The 18,630-nt window shown below is 35.4% G+C and overlaps 1 protein-coding gene across 16 annotated transcripts in view; it reads right to left on the bottom strand.

Moving 5' to 3' along the window:
• CADPS2 (calcium dependent secretion activator 2) overlaps positions 1-18,630 on the bottom strand; it is a 439,469-nt gene that overhangs the window by 157,915 nt on the left and 262,924 nt on the right. For 12 of the 16 annotated variants that reach the window (XM_031665933.1, XM_031665918.1, XM_031665925.1 and 9 more), the window contains exons 9-12: positions 17,415-17,523; positions 16,191-16,391; positions 6,756-6,764; positions 447-583 (exon numbers count right to left, since the gene is read on the bottom strand). In XM_031665933.1, coding sequence (XP_031521793.1) covers positions 447-583; positions 6,756-6,764; positions 16,191-16,391; positions 17,415-17,523 — 456 coding nt within the window. The remainder of the gene's footprint in view (positions 1-446; positions 584-6,755; positions 6,765-16,190; positions 16,392-17,414; positions 17,524-18,630) is intronic. The other 4 variants (XM_031665919.1, XM_031665932.1, XM_031665923.1 and 1 more) reach the window with 1 other exon arrangement.

Raw genomic sequence — 18,630 nt, 5'->3', positions numbered from 1 at the left:
ATGTATAGCTCCTGTCATATTAATTCCATTCTTTCTTTCCCCTGCCACTTAGGTTGTCCTTCTAAGAACAAAAGAGAGAAATGTGAGGTGTCAACATCTGGGGAACAGAACTCCAACCTTAAAATGTCTGTAAGTACTATAACAGTGGTTTTAAAAAATCTTTATTAAAAGCCTTCTATTTTCACTGAGCCTTCTTTAAAGGGACTGATAAACCACAGTTTAGCATCTATTTGAGTCTATTCTCCTGTCTATTGAGTGGCACAGCAGTGGTCTTCAAGTGTATAATTTTTAAATTGGGAAGCAATCGATTGGAATCCTTTATCCCTCACTCCAACTACCATTATTAAATGAGTCAGGAATAAAATGCTGGTTTATAACAAGTATTTCTCACTTTCTAAAATCTTTTATTCCAACTTATAGGGGACTAGATACAGACTTGTACTCACCAAGCAAGAATAGGAATCATTCAGTCTGTGATCCAAAGTCTGCCTCTGGAGTATTCTAAAAAGGAAGGCATGATCAAGCTTGCAGGGGTTTGCAGAAATAAACTCATCCATACCATGTTTCTGAAAACGATCTGCATCTGTAAATTCAGGAAAGCATGTAAAGTATATTTACTTTTCAGGCTTAATGATGGACAGATACAGGTTGTGAAGAATACAAAATGCAGGACTCAAACAGAAGACTACCTTTTATCAGTAGTCTGAAATATGAAATATGAGGCCAACAGTTCAGCATATTAACATAAATTGCAAAATTTTTGAAGCCTAAGTAAAAATGATAGCAAAAAATCTACAAATCATTTAGAATGCAGTAATTACATTTCCATTCAAAGCTATATCTAATATCCATCAGAGGAATAATCTTATTTTCCAACGCTGAGAAAAGTTGTATTTTAAATCTCCATTTACTGATGGAATTGACTAGAAAAGAACCAAGATCTATTCATAAAAAACAGCAATGATGCCCAGAAGTCTGCTTTCCAAATGGCAAACTAGGGCAGAATTGAACACACACACTTCAGCTGGATCACTTCCAGTCTTCTTTTTGTAGGGAGCTTTTAATGGGAGCATCCTTAATGTAAAAATGGCAATGAGCGCTCTCAAGCTTCAAGTTTAAGAGACATGAAAAAAGGGAGCATCATGTTTGTGCAAATATGCAGACAAAGCATAACGTCCCAAATGGCACTTCAATCAAAGGCCCAAATTTATTGTTCTTTACAGATTGCATCTTTCAACGCCTGTAGACCCTGCGGGTTTATCAAAAGGCAAGCTTTTATGATTGCTTTCATTAATGGTATGTTTTGTCAAAGTCTTCAATGTGAGTTATTTACTAAGTACAGAGAGAAAAAGCCACACACTACCCCAAAGGAGTGCTGGGGTGTTATTACATTAGGTCTGTTAGAAACATCGCGCATATTGAGCAAGCAATCAGTTATCAAGATAAAAGTGGACTCTTCTCACAATGGTAAAACGGAAGCTCCATTGTTCCTTAAAATTCATAGATAGATCTCTTACTGGTCATCATAAGAAAAGCAGAGTCCTAAATGTAAGCTAAGTGTAGTTTCTAAAACCTATATAGTACAATCTTAAAATTGTAAAGGAAAAGAGACAAAAGTTTATTGATTATACCCAATTACAGAGTCAGACTCATAATAAAACTCAATATTGATCTGTGGACATGATGCTAACATAATCAGTCACATTTAGATATTTTAGCCCAGATCATATTGATCCATGTCAAGTTCAACTTTCAGCCATATTTGTAGATGGAAGAACTATATAATTCAAGCTGAAGGGTCCTCAGAATCACACTAAAAAAAAAGATACACAAACTAATGTGCATCTCACATTAATGACAGATAGGAAAAGGTGAATATAGCAAGTAATCAATGAATGGCAGATTGCTGATGTGTAGGGTATAAGGTTATAATCCATGGAGAAAGTATCATACATATACCTTCACATTTAATAATTACCTGAATGATTAAATACATTACATGTGAAAAATTAATATTAACTGGATAAACACAAAACTAAACAGCTTTTCGTGAACTAATATACAATCCAACTTCTTTTGTATTTTATTCTTCTGAGTCTTTTAATATAAAGTTAAAGATATGATAATGTAATGTGAAATAATATCAGATGAATAGGAGGCAGAATAGTAAAACTGCAAATCACACATATTATAAAATTGGAAGATTCTTTTGTATTTTAAAAAAGTACCTTAGAATATTCAATTTTCCATTTATCTCGGCAAAAAATTCTTGTAGTACCATTTTTATGAAATGAAATTACTAGTTTTATAAACATCTGCTAAATTTTATACCTTATTTCTTTCACCAGAGAAGGGAGTTAAAAATAATGCCCATTAATGGTTAATCTGTTGAGAACAGGATAGTAATAAATTTCACAGGAAAAAGACCTATCAGTCTTCTTTTACTATAAAGATTTGTAGAAGCAATTAAAAAATGGGCATACAATCTTTAAATAAAAAATGTGTTTCTGAAAAAAGGTCTATAGTTAATTTCTATAATTAAATCATATTTTTGTAAATTTATACAGTACTTTCCTCAGGAAATACAATTCCAAGCCATCTATCTGCTAAGGTAACAAGTCTTTCCAAATCACATGAATGGAAAATTACTTTTCAAACAATTACCATTGGTGATAAAAATGATATTAATGATAGCACTTTGAGTCACAAATATAGACTCTACTCGGAAAAAAACAGGCAAACAAACCCATTAAAATTTTTATTTAAGAAAATCAACAACCTTCTCCAGTGTTGTAATTTTATGAAAGTGAAATGTGTTCTTAGGAATCATCCCACTTTTAAAACACAGGCTGTAAAGATCAAACATTTTTACCTCTTTCTTTCTATATCAGATCAGCACCATTCAGAACATTTCATGCAAAAATACATTACCATGTGGCAGTACAGTCTTAGTTTCCACGAATTTATGTAATAAATAAATAAAAAAGTAACAGTCTTGACCTCCCTGAATGAAACAGGGTGGTGGGGGGTCGGGAAGGGGAGAGAGACAGAGAGATAGAGAGTGAGAGAGAGAGAGAGGCAGCTAGGTAGATAGGCTATGTTTCAATAAAGCTTCTTTTTCAAGAACAGGCATTCAGTTTCAGTTTGCTGGCCCTGTGGTCCTTGTTTTAAACAAAATAATAGCAATGTATACAAGTGTGTATAACATTACTGAAAAGTGCTGGGCACGATGACTCACGCCTGTAATCCCAACACTTTGGGAGGCCGAGGTGGGTGGATCACCTGAGGCCGGGAGTTCGAGACCAGCCTGATCAACATGGTGAAACCCTGTCTCTACTAAAAAACACAAAAAATTAGCTGGGCATGGTTGCAGGCACCTGTAATCCCAGCTACTTGGGAGGCCGAAGCAGGAGAATCGCTTGAACTCGGGAGGCGAAGGTTGCAGTAAGCTGAGATTGCGCCACTGCACTCCAGCCTGGGCTACAGAGTTAGACTACATTCCCATCCCACTCGACACCCCCGCCCCCCGTCAAAAAAAAAAACAAACAAAAAAACCAAACCAAACCAAACCAAACCAAAACAAAAAACTGTAAAGTGAAATGTAAGGCAACAATACCATCAAAGCTAGGAGGAGTGAAACAGATGTAATACTACTGAAATGCTTTTTTAGTAGTAAAATTGTGTGTGTGTGTGTATATTTAAGCTTTACAACATGATGTTAAGGGATACATATAGACAGTAAAATGGTTACAATACAGAAGCAAATTAACAAATCTGTCATCTCACATAGCTGCTTTTTTTGTGACAGGGCAGCTAAAATCTACTTACTTAACAAAAATAACAGTACAATTTTATAGATTCTAGTTGTTATGTTGTACATTAGATCTCTAGACTTGTTCATCCTACACATCTGCTAGTTTGTATCCTTTGACCTACATCTCCCCATTTCCTCCCTGCCATCTTTCACTTTAAAGTTCTCTCATGAACTAATGCAAAACAGAAAATCATATATCATTAAAATATTATCTAGTTTCTTATTTTTATAAAGATATATTTTCACATAGCTTTCTACAGGTATAACATAACTATATGTTACTCTTGAGAGACACAGGCATCATCTATATCAAATGCAAAACATGCTTTTTAGTCAATTACCAAATCCAAGGCTTTAAAATTGCGTTATATTGGATTATCTGCAATTAATGTTACTATAACACAATATTATGGTGACTAGTTTTAAACAGAAAATTATTCATGATGTTACTCAGATTTCTCTGATAATGGAAAATTTCAGTTCAATCTGTCTTCTGAAACAATGTGACAACTATCAAAACAAACCAACAAGCTATGAGCTTAAGCAGTATACTGCAAAACTGTCATAAATTGTGATGATTAACCTATGGACTAACTACAGATGTGGGACATGGTAATTGAGGATACTGATGGAGTTTCTATGGCAACAGTTGGATATATGCTCGAGCGTCTTTAGGCAGTACTGTCACCAGGTGTGATAACAGTAGATGGAATGAAACCCAAATTGAGAAAGATTATTATTTGCTATAGATCTAAGAAGTTACAGAGGCTTTATGTAAGTGAAACCTAAAAATTGAATTTTTTCATTAGGATAATAGCTGTTGGAAGTTAAGAGGAAAGAATAAGTAGGCTGACAGTATCAACTTAAATAGGTAATACAGACTTGAAAATAGGTAGCATAGAAAATGATATGAGGACTATCAGTGAGCTAGTAGATCCCACTGTGGTGAGAGAGCTTTTTGGTGGGCACTGACCACAACCTGCCCCTTAAGTGCTCAAGAATCCAAATCCCAGGAAAGGCATCTAAGTCAGAGAGAACTGAAGTCATCTAAGTCAGGGAGATTGAAAAAAATAATTGAAATACTTATTTTTTCTTTGCAACAAATTCTCATGGTACTGCATTTGTTGCTGCTCCTAGTGTTGTGAGAAATCATGGATGAAAAAGGAAAGAAAAATGTAAAAGGGCACTCTGGATGAGAAAAGGAAGCCATTTATTAGCATTCCGAGGTCACTCTGGTGTCTGGGAGTGGAACTCTAGTATCAAAAGGACTAAGAGGGTGCTGTCAGCCAAGACTGCTCTCTGCAAAATACTGAGCTGAACTAAGCAGCAAATGACCCTTTTGAAATATAATACAATTTTCTGTCCTATGTTTAAAACTGGCCTATGTTAAGGAATTCACCTGTAGCTGCATTTACCACTACTCACATCTGATTATACACTTATTATAATTCAAAACTCCCATAAGCTTGAAAATTTACAGGAAGTTAGAAGTGGCACAGCAAAGTAGGTGCCACTTCTCTTTTTATACCATCCATGTAGGTTTTAATAGGAAAAGTTTAATATTTAAACTTTTATCTAGATCAGCCTGAATAGTATGTCCATGTTTTATGTATACATACTTTCTGCTGAAAAGCAAAGGAGTTTGTTCACAACTCTATTATTGACCCAAATAACTGCTTAGCTTCTTTTGGTTAAATTGATTCAAAACCTGATGTATGAATTAACATATCTTGCTTTCTGCAGCAAATAACACATAAGTAATACTTTTGCATGATGACAATTTTGATCAACACAGAAACTTATAATCACAAATAAGTAAAGTAAACCAATGTTGAACATTTATTAGAAATAATATGTTCAATGTAAAGGAAAGACAAATGCTTCCCTATGAAGTGTGAAATTTAACATATTAGATCAATCATGAAAATAAGTTCACAAAATTAACTGTCAGTTTATATTTCAATTTAATATTTTAAAAATATTTAGCTTAAAAATAAAAAGCAGCTGGCAGCTTTTCGGTTCATTTTTGATATTAATTTATTATTGGAAGACAAATACTACTATTCATATTGTATTATGTGACACACACATTGTATTATGTTACATATATAACTGAGAGACAGTGAAAACCAGGGTGCGTGCACTGCATTTTGGTTGGAGAGAACAAAGAAGGATAGTTTAACCAAAGAATGTCCATCAATCTGGCAACTCTAGTACGTTATATTTGAAGTGAAAAAATTGTTTACCAGCCTCATCCCCACCCCTTCAGCCCACTCTCTTCCCTTAGAATTTTTATATATCCAGAGACTCAAAGAAAAAATGAAGTGGAATAGATTTGCTTATTAGAGAAACCTATAAATATATATTAGTAATGTCTCAAAAAGATAAGGTTGTCTTCCAGTAAGTTAGATTTTATAATATTTTATTTTTCTTAGTTATTAGTATGCTTAGATTTTTTAAAAAATAAGATTTTTTTTAAGTTTTAAGATTCATAGTTCATTCTAAAGCACTGGGTTTGTGAAAAATAAATAAAAATACATACTTCAAAGAAAAATAAAATATAGAAGAAATAAAGTAGCAACTATTGCCTCCAACAAAACATATCCACTGAATATTTTAGATGTAATTCTACCGATATTTTGCTTTTTCAATTGGGTTCTTTTTATGTAGTGAAAATAATACTACATGTGTAATTTAGCATTTTTTCCACTTAACATATATTGACCATTTGTTTTGCATGTTATTACAACACCTTCGTGGCTATTACCCTTGTGCCTGTATGAATGGTAGATACTAGGTTGTTTCTACTTTTTTGTTGTGATAGACATTTTTTGTTTTGTAATCAATAAAGCTAAGTAAACAAGATCATGATATTCCTCAAACATCGTATCATTAAAAAATTTTAAAAACATCTGATTTTAAAAATCATGAAAATACTTACCTTTACCAGCTACAGGTCAGCAAAGAAATGAGAAACAAAGCATATTTAAATGGGTTGGGAACATATACATTTATCCAACTAGACATTTAAATTTTTATTTTGTTTTCTCAATTTCTACTATTGATTTTAAAAGTTGTTTTTGTGAAAGATCATCAGGAAAGAAAACAAAATTGATTAAGTCAATGGAGGGAGGAAAATACTATGGATGAAACTACTCTCTGGAGTAATTCATGACGTTTCTCTGGTAGGTCAGGGTCAGTATTCTCATTCTGATGAGGTAGAACATGTTCTTTCTTCCTCCTTTCTTTTCTTTTCCTTTTTTTTTTTTTTTTGAGATGGAACCTTGCTCTGTTGCCCAGGCTGGAGTGCAGTGGTGCGATCTCCGCTCACTGCAAGCTCCGCCTCCCAGTTTCACGCCAGCAGAGGTCAGCACTGATTAAACACTTTACTAGTAGTCTAGAGCAGAAGTCAGCTGTTGTTAACAAATTGAAACAGTTTGGCTTTTTAGTTATAACAAGTAAATTCAGTTCCCATAGCCTGATCGATTCTGCCTTGACAACAAATTGATAAGAAATAATAGAAAGGTTTTGTTAGAAACAGATTATAGGGCTGGGTGCTGTGGCTCACGCTTGTAATCCCGGCAACTTGGGAGGCCGAAGTGTCCTCCCTGATGGCAGATCACCTGAGGTCAGGAGTTCAAGACCAGCCTGGCCAATGTGGAGAAACTCCATCTCTATTAAAAAGACAAAAATTAGGCAGGTGAATCCCAGCTATTTGGGAGGCTGAGGCATGGGAATCTCATAGCCTGATTAATTCTGCGTTGACAATAAATTGATATTGAATAATAGAAAGGTTTTTTGTTTTTATTTTTGTTTTTTTTTTTAATTTGTCAAAGGCAGGTGCATTGGCTCATGCCTGTAATCCCAGCACTTTGGCATGCCGAGGCTGGCAGATCACCTGAGGTCAGGAGTTTGAGACCAGCCTGGCCAACGTGGAGAAACTCTGTCTCTGCTAAAAATACAAAAATTAGGTGGGTGTGGTGGCACACACCTGTACTCCCAGCTGCTGAGATTACTTGGGAGGCTGAGTCATGAGAATGGTTTGAACCTAGGAGGTGGAGGTTGCAGTGAGGTGAGATGGCACCACTGCACTCCCTCTCTCTCCAGAGGCAGACTCTGCCCCAAAAAATTCTGTATTATTCAGCCATGGTCTTAAAGGTCTGTGCTAGTGGTTCCTACCCACTTTTCTTGCCACTATGTGCAAGCAACAATAGCCATGAGCTCAAAACATTCCTTGGGAATTCCTTGTACTCAGGATGTTAAGAAAAAATATGGGAACACAAGTGAAGGAGGGTGACAATTAAAAAAAAAAATAGCTATTAAGTCACTGTAATTCTGTGGTTCTCAACTGGAGGTGATTCCTCACCAACAGCAACCCTACCCTCTGGGACATTTGGCAATGTCCACAGATATTTTTGGTTGTCTGACCTGGGACCAGGTGGGAGACTACTGATATCTAGTGAGTAGAGGACAGGGATGCTGTAAAACATCACATAATGCACAGGAAAAGTTCCTTACTCCACTCCCTGCCCCAGAACAAATAATTGTCTAGCCCAAAATGTCAATAGTGCTGAAATTGAGAAACCATGCTTTAACTTATAAAAAATTCATTCTGCTTCTGGTCATGATGGTATAATTGAGAATAAACTTAACCTTCTACCTGAACTAAGTTTTTGAAAAAAAATTTACAAAAAGTTTCTTAAACGCTGCATGTTGGGCAACACGGGAGAGTGATTCCTGAGGGATGAGAAACAAGGTGAGCCTTACAGTCACCCCAGGTTACTGCCAGGAGAGACTCTATAGCTCATGGCACAAGGAACAAGAACTCAGGAAAAGCCCAGTGGTCTCCCTGAGTTGAAAAATGGAGCTGACAATTCAGGAGGAGGGCCACAGTAACTAGAGGTTGTAGGAAAGAATACTGGAGAGAAGAGAGCTGCCCGGAAAGAGACTCTCAAGATCTGCAGAAGGCCTCCCCCAAGAATTCAGCTGACTACCCATCAGTTCATGCACGTGTAGAAAGGGAAAGAAACAATCTAAAGGATTCAAGAGGATAGTGCCCCAAACTCACACAGCCTAGAATAGCACTGCTTCTCAGCAGCAAGAATATAAAAGCTCATAATTCACAGGTTATCAGTTAGAGTATTAAGAATGATGTTGGTCCAGAAACGGGAAAATGCATCCTGGACTAAACACTGCTTGGTCTTCCCTAACAAAACTTGAAAGCAAAGCTTGAAAGGATTGAATTGTTTCCAAGTAACTTAACTGTGTCTCAGAACAAGCATTTTTATGAAGAAAAGTATACCAAGGCACATCATAATCAAATTGCTCAAAAACAGTGTTAAGGAGAAAAATCTTTAAAGCAGTTAGAGGAAAAAAGGACATTATTTATAGAGGAACAAACCAAAATAGCACATTTCTCATTGGAAAAACAAATGCAAGCTAGAAGAAAGTGGAGCAACATCTTTAAAGTACTAAAAGAAAAATATCTTTAAAATGAGAGTAAAATAAAGACTTTTTCATATATAAAGAAGCTAAAAGTATTCATTACCAGCAGATCTGCACTACAAGAAAAGTCAAAGGAGGTCCTTCAAGAAGTAAAAATATATGCGCTAGACGATGAAAGACACTGGGAATGGTAACGTACATGTACGTAACATGTACATAATGGACATGTACAAAATGGACATCTATATAACATTTTTCTTTCACTTTTAATTTCTTTAAAACATATTGACTAAGGTAATAATCATAATAGCAATGTATTGTGGGATTTACAACATATATAGAAGTAAAATATATGACAAGAATAGTGCAAAAGTCAAGAGAAGAAATAGAAGTTTACTACTGTAAAGTTTGCATACTATACATGAAGATGTATAATAAATTTAAAGTGTATACTTTAAATTCTAAAGCAATCACAAAGATAACAAAAGAATTGGGCTGAAATAAAAAATTCCACTTTACTAAAGCAACAAAGATGAAATACCTAGAAATAAATCTGACAAAAGATGTGCAAGATCTGTTTACTGAAAACTACAAACATACCAAAGAGAAACTAAAGACTACCTAAACAAATGAAGTGACACATTGTATTCACAGATTGAAAGGCTCAATATTAAGAAGTCAGTTTTCCAAAGTTTTCCAAGGACTGACTGACCAAAGGCATTCCCAGTAAAATCTCCAGCAAGGAATGTCAAGATGTTTTTAAAATTTATATTGTACCTCATATATATATATACAATTATTTGTCAATTAAAAATGAGTAAATTTATTTTGAAAATTCATAGAGAAATGCAAAGGACATAGAACAACCAAAATATTTTTGAATAAGAGAAATCAATTTGGAGGACTTGGACTACCTGACTGTAAGAGTCACAAAGCTACAGTAATCAAGACAGTGTAGTAATAATATTAAGATAGATAAACTGACCAAAGGAAAAGAAAGGATAGCCCAGAAATAAACTCATATGTAGTTAATTGATTTTTCACAAATGTGCAAGGGCAATTCAGGGTATGACAATCTTTTCAACTCTTTGTGTTAAAACAACTGGACATCCATATGCCATCCATAAATACTGATGGATACCTCTCACCGTATATAAAAATTAACTCAAAATGGTTGTAAAATGTAAAAGCCAAAACTGTAAAATTTCTAGAAGAAAGCAAAGGAGAAAATTTCTGCAATTTGGGTTGGGCAAAGATCCTTTAGTTACAACATCAAAAGCACATCTCTGAAAAAAATTGATAAAATGGACTTCATCAAAATTAAGAATTTCTTTTTTTTTTTTTTCTGAAAGTCACTATTAAGAGATGTGAAAAGACAAGCCATAGATTAGGAGAAAATATTTGCAAATCACATATCTGACAAACATGTTGTATCCAGAACACACAGGCAAACTTCATTTTATTGTGCTTTGCAGATGTGTTTTTCATAAATTGAAAGTTTGTGGCAACCCTGTGACAAGCAAGTCTATGGTGCCACTTTTCTAACAACACATGCTCATTTTATGACTCTGTTTCATATTATGGTAATTCTCACAGTATTTCCAACTTTTTCATTATTAGTATATCTATTATAGTCATCTGTGAAAAGTGATCTTTGATGTTATTTTAATTGTTTTGGGGTGCCACAAACTACACCCATATAAGATGGTAAACTTAATAAATGTTATATGTGTTCTGACTGTTCCCCATCTGTCTTCCTTTTCTTGGGTCTCCCTATTTCTTGAGACACAACAATATTAAAATTAGGCTAACTAATAACCCGAAATGATCTCTAACTGTTCAAATGAATGAAAGAATCCCGTCTCCCTCACTTTAAATTTAAAAGCTACAAATGATCATGCTTAGTGAGCAAGGCATGTCAAAAGCCAAGACAGGCTGAAAGCTAGGCCTTTTGCATCAAGTAGCCAAGTTGTGAATGCAAAGGAAAAGTTGTTGAAGTAAATTAAAATTGCTACTCCAGTGAACACACAAATAATAAGAAAGCAAAAACAGCCTTATTGCTGATATGAAGAAAGTTTGAATGATCTGGATAGATCAAATCAGCCACAATATTCCCTTTAACCAAAGCCTAATACAGAGCAAGGCCCTGCCTTTCTTCAATTCTATGAAGGCTGAGAGAGGTGAAGAAGCCTCTGCAAGCTGTCAAGCCAGCAGAGGTCAGCTCACGAGGGCTAAGGAAAATAAGCCATCTCTATTACATGAAAGTGCAAGGTGAAGCAGCAGGGGTTGATGCAGAAATGGCAGCAAGTTATCCAAAAGATCCAGCTAAGATCATTGATGAAGTTAGCTATGCTAAATAACAGATTTTTAATGTAGACAAAATAATCTTCTATTGGAAGAAGATGCCCATCTAGGACTTTCACAGTTAGAGAGAAGTCAATGCCTGGCTTCAAAGCCTCAAAGTACAGGCTCCCTTGTTAGTGGCTAATGCAGCTGATGACTTTAAGTTGAAGCCAACAGTTATTAACCATCTTGAAAATCCCAGAGCCCTTCAAAACTATGCTACATCAACCCTGTCTGTGCTCTACAACTGAAAGAACAAGCCCAGATGATGGTGCATGTGTTTACAGCACAGTTTACTGAATATTTTAAGTCCACTGTCGAGGCCCAATGTTAGAAAAAAAGAATCTGGGCCGGGCGCGGTGGCTCAAGCCTGTAATTCCAGCACTTTGGGAGGCCGAGACGGGCGGATCACGAGGTCAGGAGATCGAGACCATCCTGGCTAACACGGTGAAACCCCGTCTCTACTAAAAAATACAAAAAACTAGCCGGGCGAGGCGGCGGGCGCCTGTAGTCCCAGCTACTCGGGAGGCTGAGGGAGGAGAATGGCGTGAACCCGGAAGGCGGAGCTTGCAGTGAGCTGAGATCCGGCCACTGCACGCCAGCCTGGGCGACAGAGTGAGACTCTGTCTCAAAAAAAAAAAAAAAAAAAAGAAAAAAAGAATCTGGTCGAAGTATTATTGCTCACTGACACTGCATCTAGTTACTCAAGAGCTCTGCTGGAGATGTACAAGGTGATTAATGTTGTTTTCATGCTTGCTAACCTAACATCCATTCTGCAGCCCACAGATCAAGGAGTAATTTCAACTTTCAAGTCTTATTATTTAAGAAATACATTTTAAAAGGCTATAGCTGCCATAGATAGTGATTCCTATGAGCCATCTGGGAAAAGTAAATTGAAAACCTGGAAAGGATTCACCATTCCAAACGCCACTAAGAACATTTGTGATTCTTGGGAGGAGGTAAAAATATCAACATTTACAGGAGTTTGGAGGAAGTTGATTCCAACCCTCGGGGATAACTTTAAGGGACTGAAGACTTGAGTGGAGGAAGTCACTGCAGATATCATGAAAACAACAAAAGAACCAGAATTAAAAGTGGAGCCTGAAGATGTGACTGAATTGCTGCAATCTCATGATAAAACTTGAACAGATAAGAAGTTGGTTCCTTTGGGTGAAGCAAAGGAAGTGGTTTTTGAGATGGAATCTACTTCTGGTGAAGATGCTGTGAACATTGTTGAAAGGACAACACAGGATTTAGGATATTATATAAACTTAGTTCATAAAGCAGAGGTAAAGTTTTAGAGGATTGACTCCAATTTTCAAATAAGTTCTACTTTGGGCAAAATGATAGCAAACAGCATCGCATGCTACAGGAAAATCTTTTGTGAAAGGAAGAATCAGTCACTGCAGCAAACTTCATCCTTGTCTTATTTTAAGATATTGCCACATCCACCCTAACCTTCAACAACCATCAACCTGATCAGTCAGCAGCCATCAACGTTGAGGCAAGACCCTCTACCAGCAAAAATATTATAATCACTGAACCCTCAGGTGATTGTTAGTATTTTTAGCAATAAAGAACTTTAAAATTATGTTTTAGACATGATGCTAGTGCATGCTTAATACACTACAATGTAGTGTAAACATAACTTTTTTTTTTTTTTTGAGACAGGTTTTCACTCTATCACCCAGGCTGGAGTGCAGAGGCGCTATTTCACTGCAACCTCTACCTCTCGGGTTCAAGCGATACTCATTTTATTGTAGTGGTCTGGAACTGAACCCACAATATGTCCAAGGCATGCCTGTGTAAACACCTCTCAAAACCCAATAACAGCCTAATTATAAATTAGGCAAGGTATGTGCAGAGATACATAACCAAAGAATAAATATGCATAGCAAAAAAGCTGAAGTACTTCAGCCTCCCAAGTGCTGGGACTACAGTCACGTACCACTATGCCCAGCTAATTTTGTATTTTTTGTAGATACAGGGTTTCACCATGTTGCCCAGTCTGGTCTTGAACTCCTGAACTGAAGCAAAAAAGCACATGAAAATAGCATTTCTCTATATAAGCAATAGTCAACTAGAAAATATAATAAAAATATAAGATGCAATAGCAACAAAAGTATGAAAGGCTTAGAAATTAGCTTAACCAAGAATAAAAACAGCTCTATGGAAAAGGATTAAAATGTAAAGGACTTAGATTTGAATAAATGAAAAGATATTTCATAGTCATGGCTGGGACAACTGAACATTACATAGGTATGGATTTGGAGGCATTCCACATTTCCATCTCTGGAGGAGTGAATAGAAATAAAATGTGCTGTAGACTAGGTAACATAAGACAGAAGCCCACTTACATGGTATGCAGTAATCAGAAGAATGAGATTAGATGTATTCATAAAAACATGGACGAATTTTAAAAGCATACAGATGAACAAAAACAGTAAGACTGAATATGATAAAGAATATGAAACCATTTATGAGATTGACGCTAAATGCACATATACAAAATGCAAATTTGCAAAATGAAAAACACAAGAAATTCACATTAAATGCTGTAGAACTGTAGCTTACAGGGGAAGGGACAGAGATTAGCCTATGGAGTGGAAAGAAACAAATTTATAAAAATTTGGTTTTTAACAACAAGAATCGAAACTAGGAGGGAAAAAAATAGATCAGCTGGATGGAAGAAAATGATTTTGGGAAGAGATCTGACGTGAGTTAATGTTGTGTTGGGGGTGAGCAATGAACAGAGCTCCAGAGGAAGGAGGTTCGACCTAGGGTTGAGGGAGTCTTATACTTTGATGCCCAATGCAGGAACAGCCCAGGGATAAATGTCCAATCTGGCACTTGAAGTAGGAAAGAAGCAATGGATATGAGCTGTGCTGCGAGAGAAATGCCTGAGTAAGCACCCCTGTGCATAGCTGGGGAATACCCAACAAGTCACTATGTACCACTGTGGCGAGAATCTGATGAATATGATGTAAGGAAATCATAGGTGTCTGGAGTTGATCCAAGCAGGACACAAACTATGTGGACTTCATTACCAGGTGCCCTGGCAGGTCCATGGTGATGAGCAGTGCACACCAGCACGTAAGTAATGAAACCAGTGACAGAAGTCATGCCTAAGGCCATGTGAACAGAGAACAGTTTTAGACTAGATGCTACATTCAATGATATCACAGTTTTATGTAATCCCCTCTGAAACTTAATTTACTATGGATCACATGGAAGAAGAGTGGGGGGAAGAATCTTGAATTAATTGAATTTTAATCTGTGACTCAGTTGTTTTGAATTGGTGAGTTAAAGTTTTTTGGCAACATTAGAAATTAAAATTTCAGATATGCTCAATTGTAGAAAAATAAAGACACTTCTGTACATCTTAGCTCTGATGAAACACTTTTATCTGCTGTGCCATACTCTATGCGTATTACCTGGAGGGTGAGAGGAAGGCAGAAGCAGCGAGTTAAATTTTTAAATACAGTGAAAATATCAGAATGTGCTCTTTTTATTTTATTTTACCTTTTAAGATGACAATGCTACTAATTTTAAAGAAGAAATTTTAAATCAGTGAAAAAATCAATATATAATATTCCTAAATAGTTTTCACTACATATAAAAAATGTGCCCCAAACTAATTACGATAACCTATGAGTATGGTCTGTGGTTTCTAAAATAAAGGAAAAGCTCATGGTTCACATTTAATTATTTGAACTAAAGTGCCTTTGTTTAGGATGCCCAGAAATGATACTGAAGGGTATCTGAAAAGAAAAGAGAATAGTTACTTGATGCATGAAAAGCAGAAGAAAATAATGCATGTCAAGATGTTATTCCCTTTGAGAAGAATCTCAAGAATAAAAAAACCACAAGTTGAGCTGAAAGTTAAAGACAAATATTTATTACAGGTAAAACAGGATAAGCTTTGTAAAGGAGTATAACAAGTTAAAACACTTGGTGTAGTGATTATCAAAGCTATGTTTGAAGATGTTTTGACCATCATTCCATAATTATTAAACATCAGTCATTTAAAATAAAAAATTTAGCTCTTTACAACTTAAGTTAGCATTCAAAATTGACATGTCTTTAAGGCACGAGGGGAAAAAAGTTGGCTTTATGACTTATTATTTGTATCAATCTACAACAAAAAAAATAGACCTATTATCCTTCTGGGTTATTAAGAACAACTCTAGAAGGTAATGGTTCATCATTTTGGTACTCTGAAATCATATCAAAGCAAATTTGATTTTGCAATATTTTTTCCATGTCTATAGGAGACTTAAGTCAAAATCATAATAAACTAAAATAAATTTTCCTTTAAGAAGTTTTGGAGAATTTTCTTATGTGCTCTTGAGATTTCGAGAAATACCCTAATGCTTGACAAATCCACGATTGGAAACCACATGTACCATTTACTCCAGATTTATGTGAAAAATTAGATAAGTGATTATATGACTACTAATATGAACTATTTTCATTTAATTAGGAATCAATTAATGATGTAAACTATAATACTGAACAAATTTGCCTCAATTTTATATCTTATTAAAGCTGTTAATTGATAATCCAATTACTTTTTAACAAAACTTACAAAGCTGAGCATCTGCATGGAGAGTTCCTCCTTTAGGATTCAGTTTCTGGGTTTGAATTGCAGGAACTGGTTTATATGATTGACCTGTGGCTCTATACATGGCTTGAACCCATAATATTCTGTCCTGTTCATCATCACTGGCAAAGATTACAGTATCTCCTTCTTTAACAGCATTAAAGAACATACGACCACCCTGAAGGCCTGTGGAGGGAACAAAAAGACATCATTAAAAATTTATAGGATTGGCAGATTTTAGTCTCATTCACTAACTGACCTCATGGAAAAGAATGGATTTGATATTAACAGTTAAATGTTTTAAACAATATTTAGCTTAAAGGATCAAATCCACAATCCAAGATTTGAAGAAAATAACAAAAAGGCTTAAGCTCCCATATCACCTCAGAAATAAAAAATAACCTAGGGAAACAGTCCACGACACAGCAGCATTCTACAAGATATATAAACACACTCCATGGAAATGCATAGCACAATCTGATATTTCATGCCAGAGAAAGAAGTTTTATCTGTCGGCATATTTGCCATTCTATACGTGGGAAAAATATATAATGATTAAGACAAAAATGATATTTCATATTGTATGTATTTTATCTTTTATAAAATTCTTTCACAAAAGATAATATTTTGCATTTTAAGTGAACAATTAGTTAATATGGTCATAAATTTCTATTTCGTAATCTCTATTGACCAATATTTAATCATTATGTTTATTAATGTTTGCATTTCTTGATCTTAGATATTGTCATTAATATTCATTCATTCAATTTTTAAAATATCAGGTGTCCAGTACTCTTTCCAGTATTAACATGAAGGGAGAGAGAGAAGTACAAAAATGTATTGTTGGAGAGAAAATTAGTAGTTACAATATAATAATTCATTTGCCATTTGTCTGTCTATTTCGGCTATAACTTTTGCTTTCCAGCAAAGAAGTTTCTGAAAACATTGTTATATCTCATATAATTATTCAATTACAGTACTTTTACACATCTCAACCTCATGCCAAAATAATAATAAATATGATGAAATATGGTTAAGAATAAAAGCACTCCAAAAGAGATAATTTGAATCTCATAAAGTCTTGCCCAGATATATAACTGAAATATGCACCCTATTCATCGAGAGGGGTTTAAATTGTAGAACAGACACAGGATATTTATAAGAATTCCATACATACATGGCAGGGAAAGTGATTCAATTAAGAGTTACCTGGGTGGGGATCGGTATAATCCACAGTATAGCCTTCAAGTTGCATTAATTCTTGTGGTTCAGACTTTTTTTCTCTGTAACTGCACATAGCAAAGGTATATTGGCTAACCTGCTCGAGGAAAAAAAAAAGTTTATAGATTGGTCACATTAAATTTACCAAATTTAACTTTTGGTTTTTTCTTTATCAAAATACTCTTTTCCCAATTACAAATATAACATAATTTGCACATAAATTATTAAATTTGAGCATTTTTCAAAACCTAGCTCGGAGATTAAAGCATCTTTCATTTGTCAGCTTGCATTTGTTGGTTCTTCTATGCCTAAGATCCAGTATTCCCCAAAACAATGATTTGCTGCTCAAGTTTCTATAAGATATTAATATAAGCACCATAAATAAGTATTCATGTTGATATGTTTGGGATTACTAGCCTATTAAGAAGATAAATAGCCTTCTTTTATTTCATGGTTTCTTATGACTTTTAATATGCTAACGTAGGCTATAAATCTCCAAGAGTAAGATTAGGAGTAGTCCTAGATTTACATAAACACCGGACCACGTTTTCAAGCATATTTATACCAATACTTTTAACAAAGTAAAAAAAGATCTCACGCCTGTAATCCCAGCACTTTGGGATGCTGAGGCAGGTGGATCACGAGGTCAGGAGATTGAGACCATCTTGTGTAACACGGTGAAACCCTATCTCTATTAAGAATACAAAAAATGAGCCAGGCGTGTTGGCACACACCAGTAGTCCCAGCAACTCGGGAGGCTGAGGTAGAAGAATTGCTTGAACCTGGGAGGCAGAGGTTGTAGTGAGCTGAGATCGCGCCATTGCACCCCAGCCTGGGTGACAGAGCAAGACTACGTCTCAAAAAAAAGAAAAAATTAATAAATAATAAAATACAAAAATTAAAAAAAAATCATTAAAAGTTGAGAATTTAGTGGCCACATAATGAAAACCTCAGGCAGGGCCAGGATAGAGTAAATTTTGGGCAGCCAGTGACAACACTGCCAAGATCTGCTCTGCCTCTTAATTCTTCTTGTCTTTTGGAATTGGCCTCATTTCCTTGTGCTAAAGTCGTACTAGAACCATAGCTGCTCTGAAGTCACCTCCCTGAGCGTGTCTGCTTGGATCACAAGGCCATATTTGAACAAAATACTGTAAATGGGGAATGTTTCATTAGCCCAGATTGGGTCAAGAGCTCATGTATGCAG

Source organism: Papio anubis, chromosome 4 (assembly GCF_008728515.1).
Source record: "Papio anubis isolate 15944 chromosome 4, Panubis1.0, whole genome shotgun sequence".
NCBI classification, from domain to species: Eukaryota; Metazoa; Chordata; class Mammalia; order Primates; family Cercopithecidae; genus Papio; species Papio anubis.
This window is presented reverse-complemented; position numbering and strand designations above follow the sequence as displayed.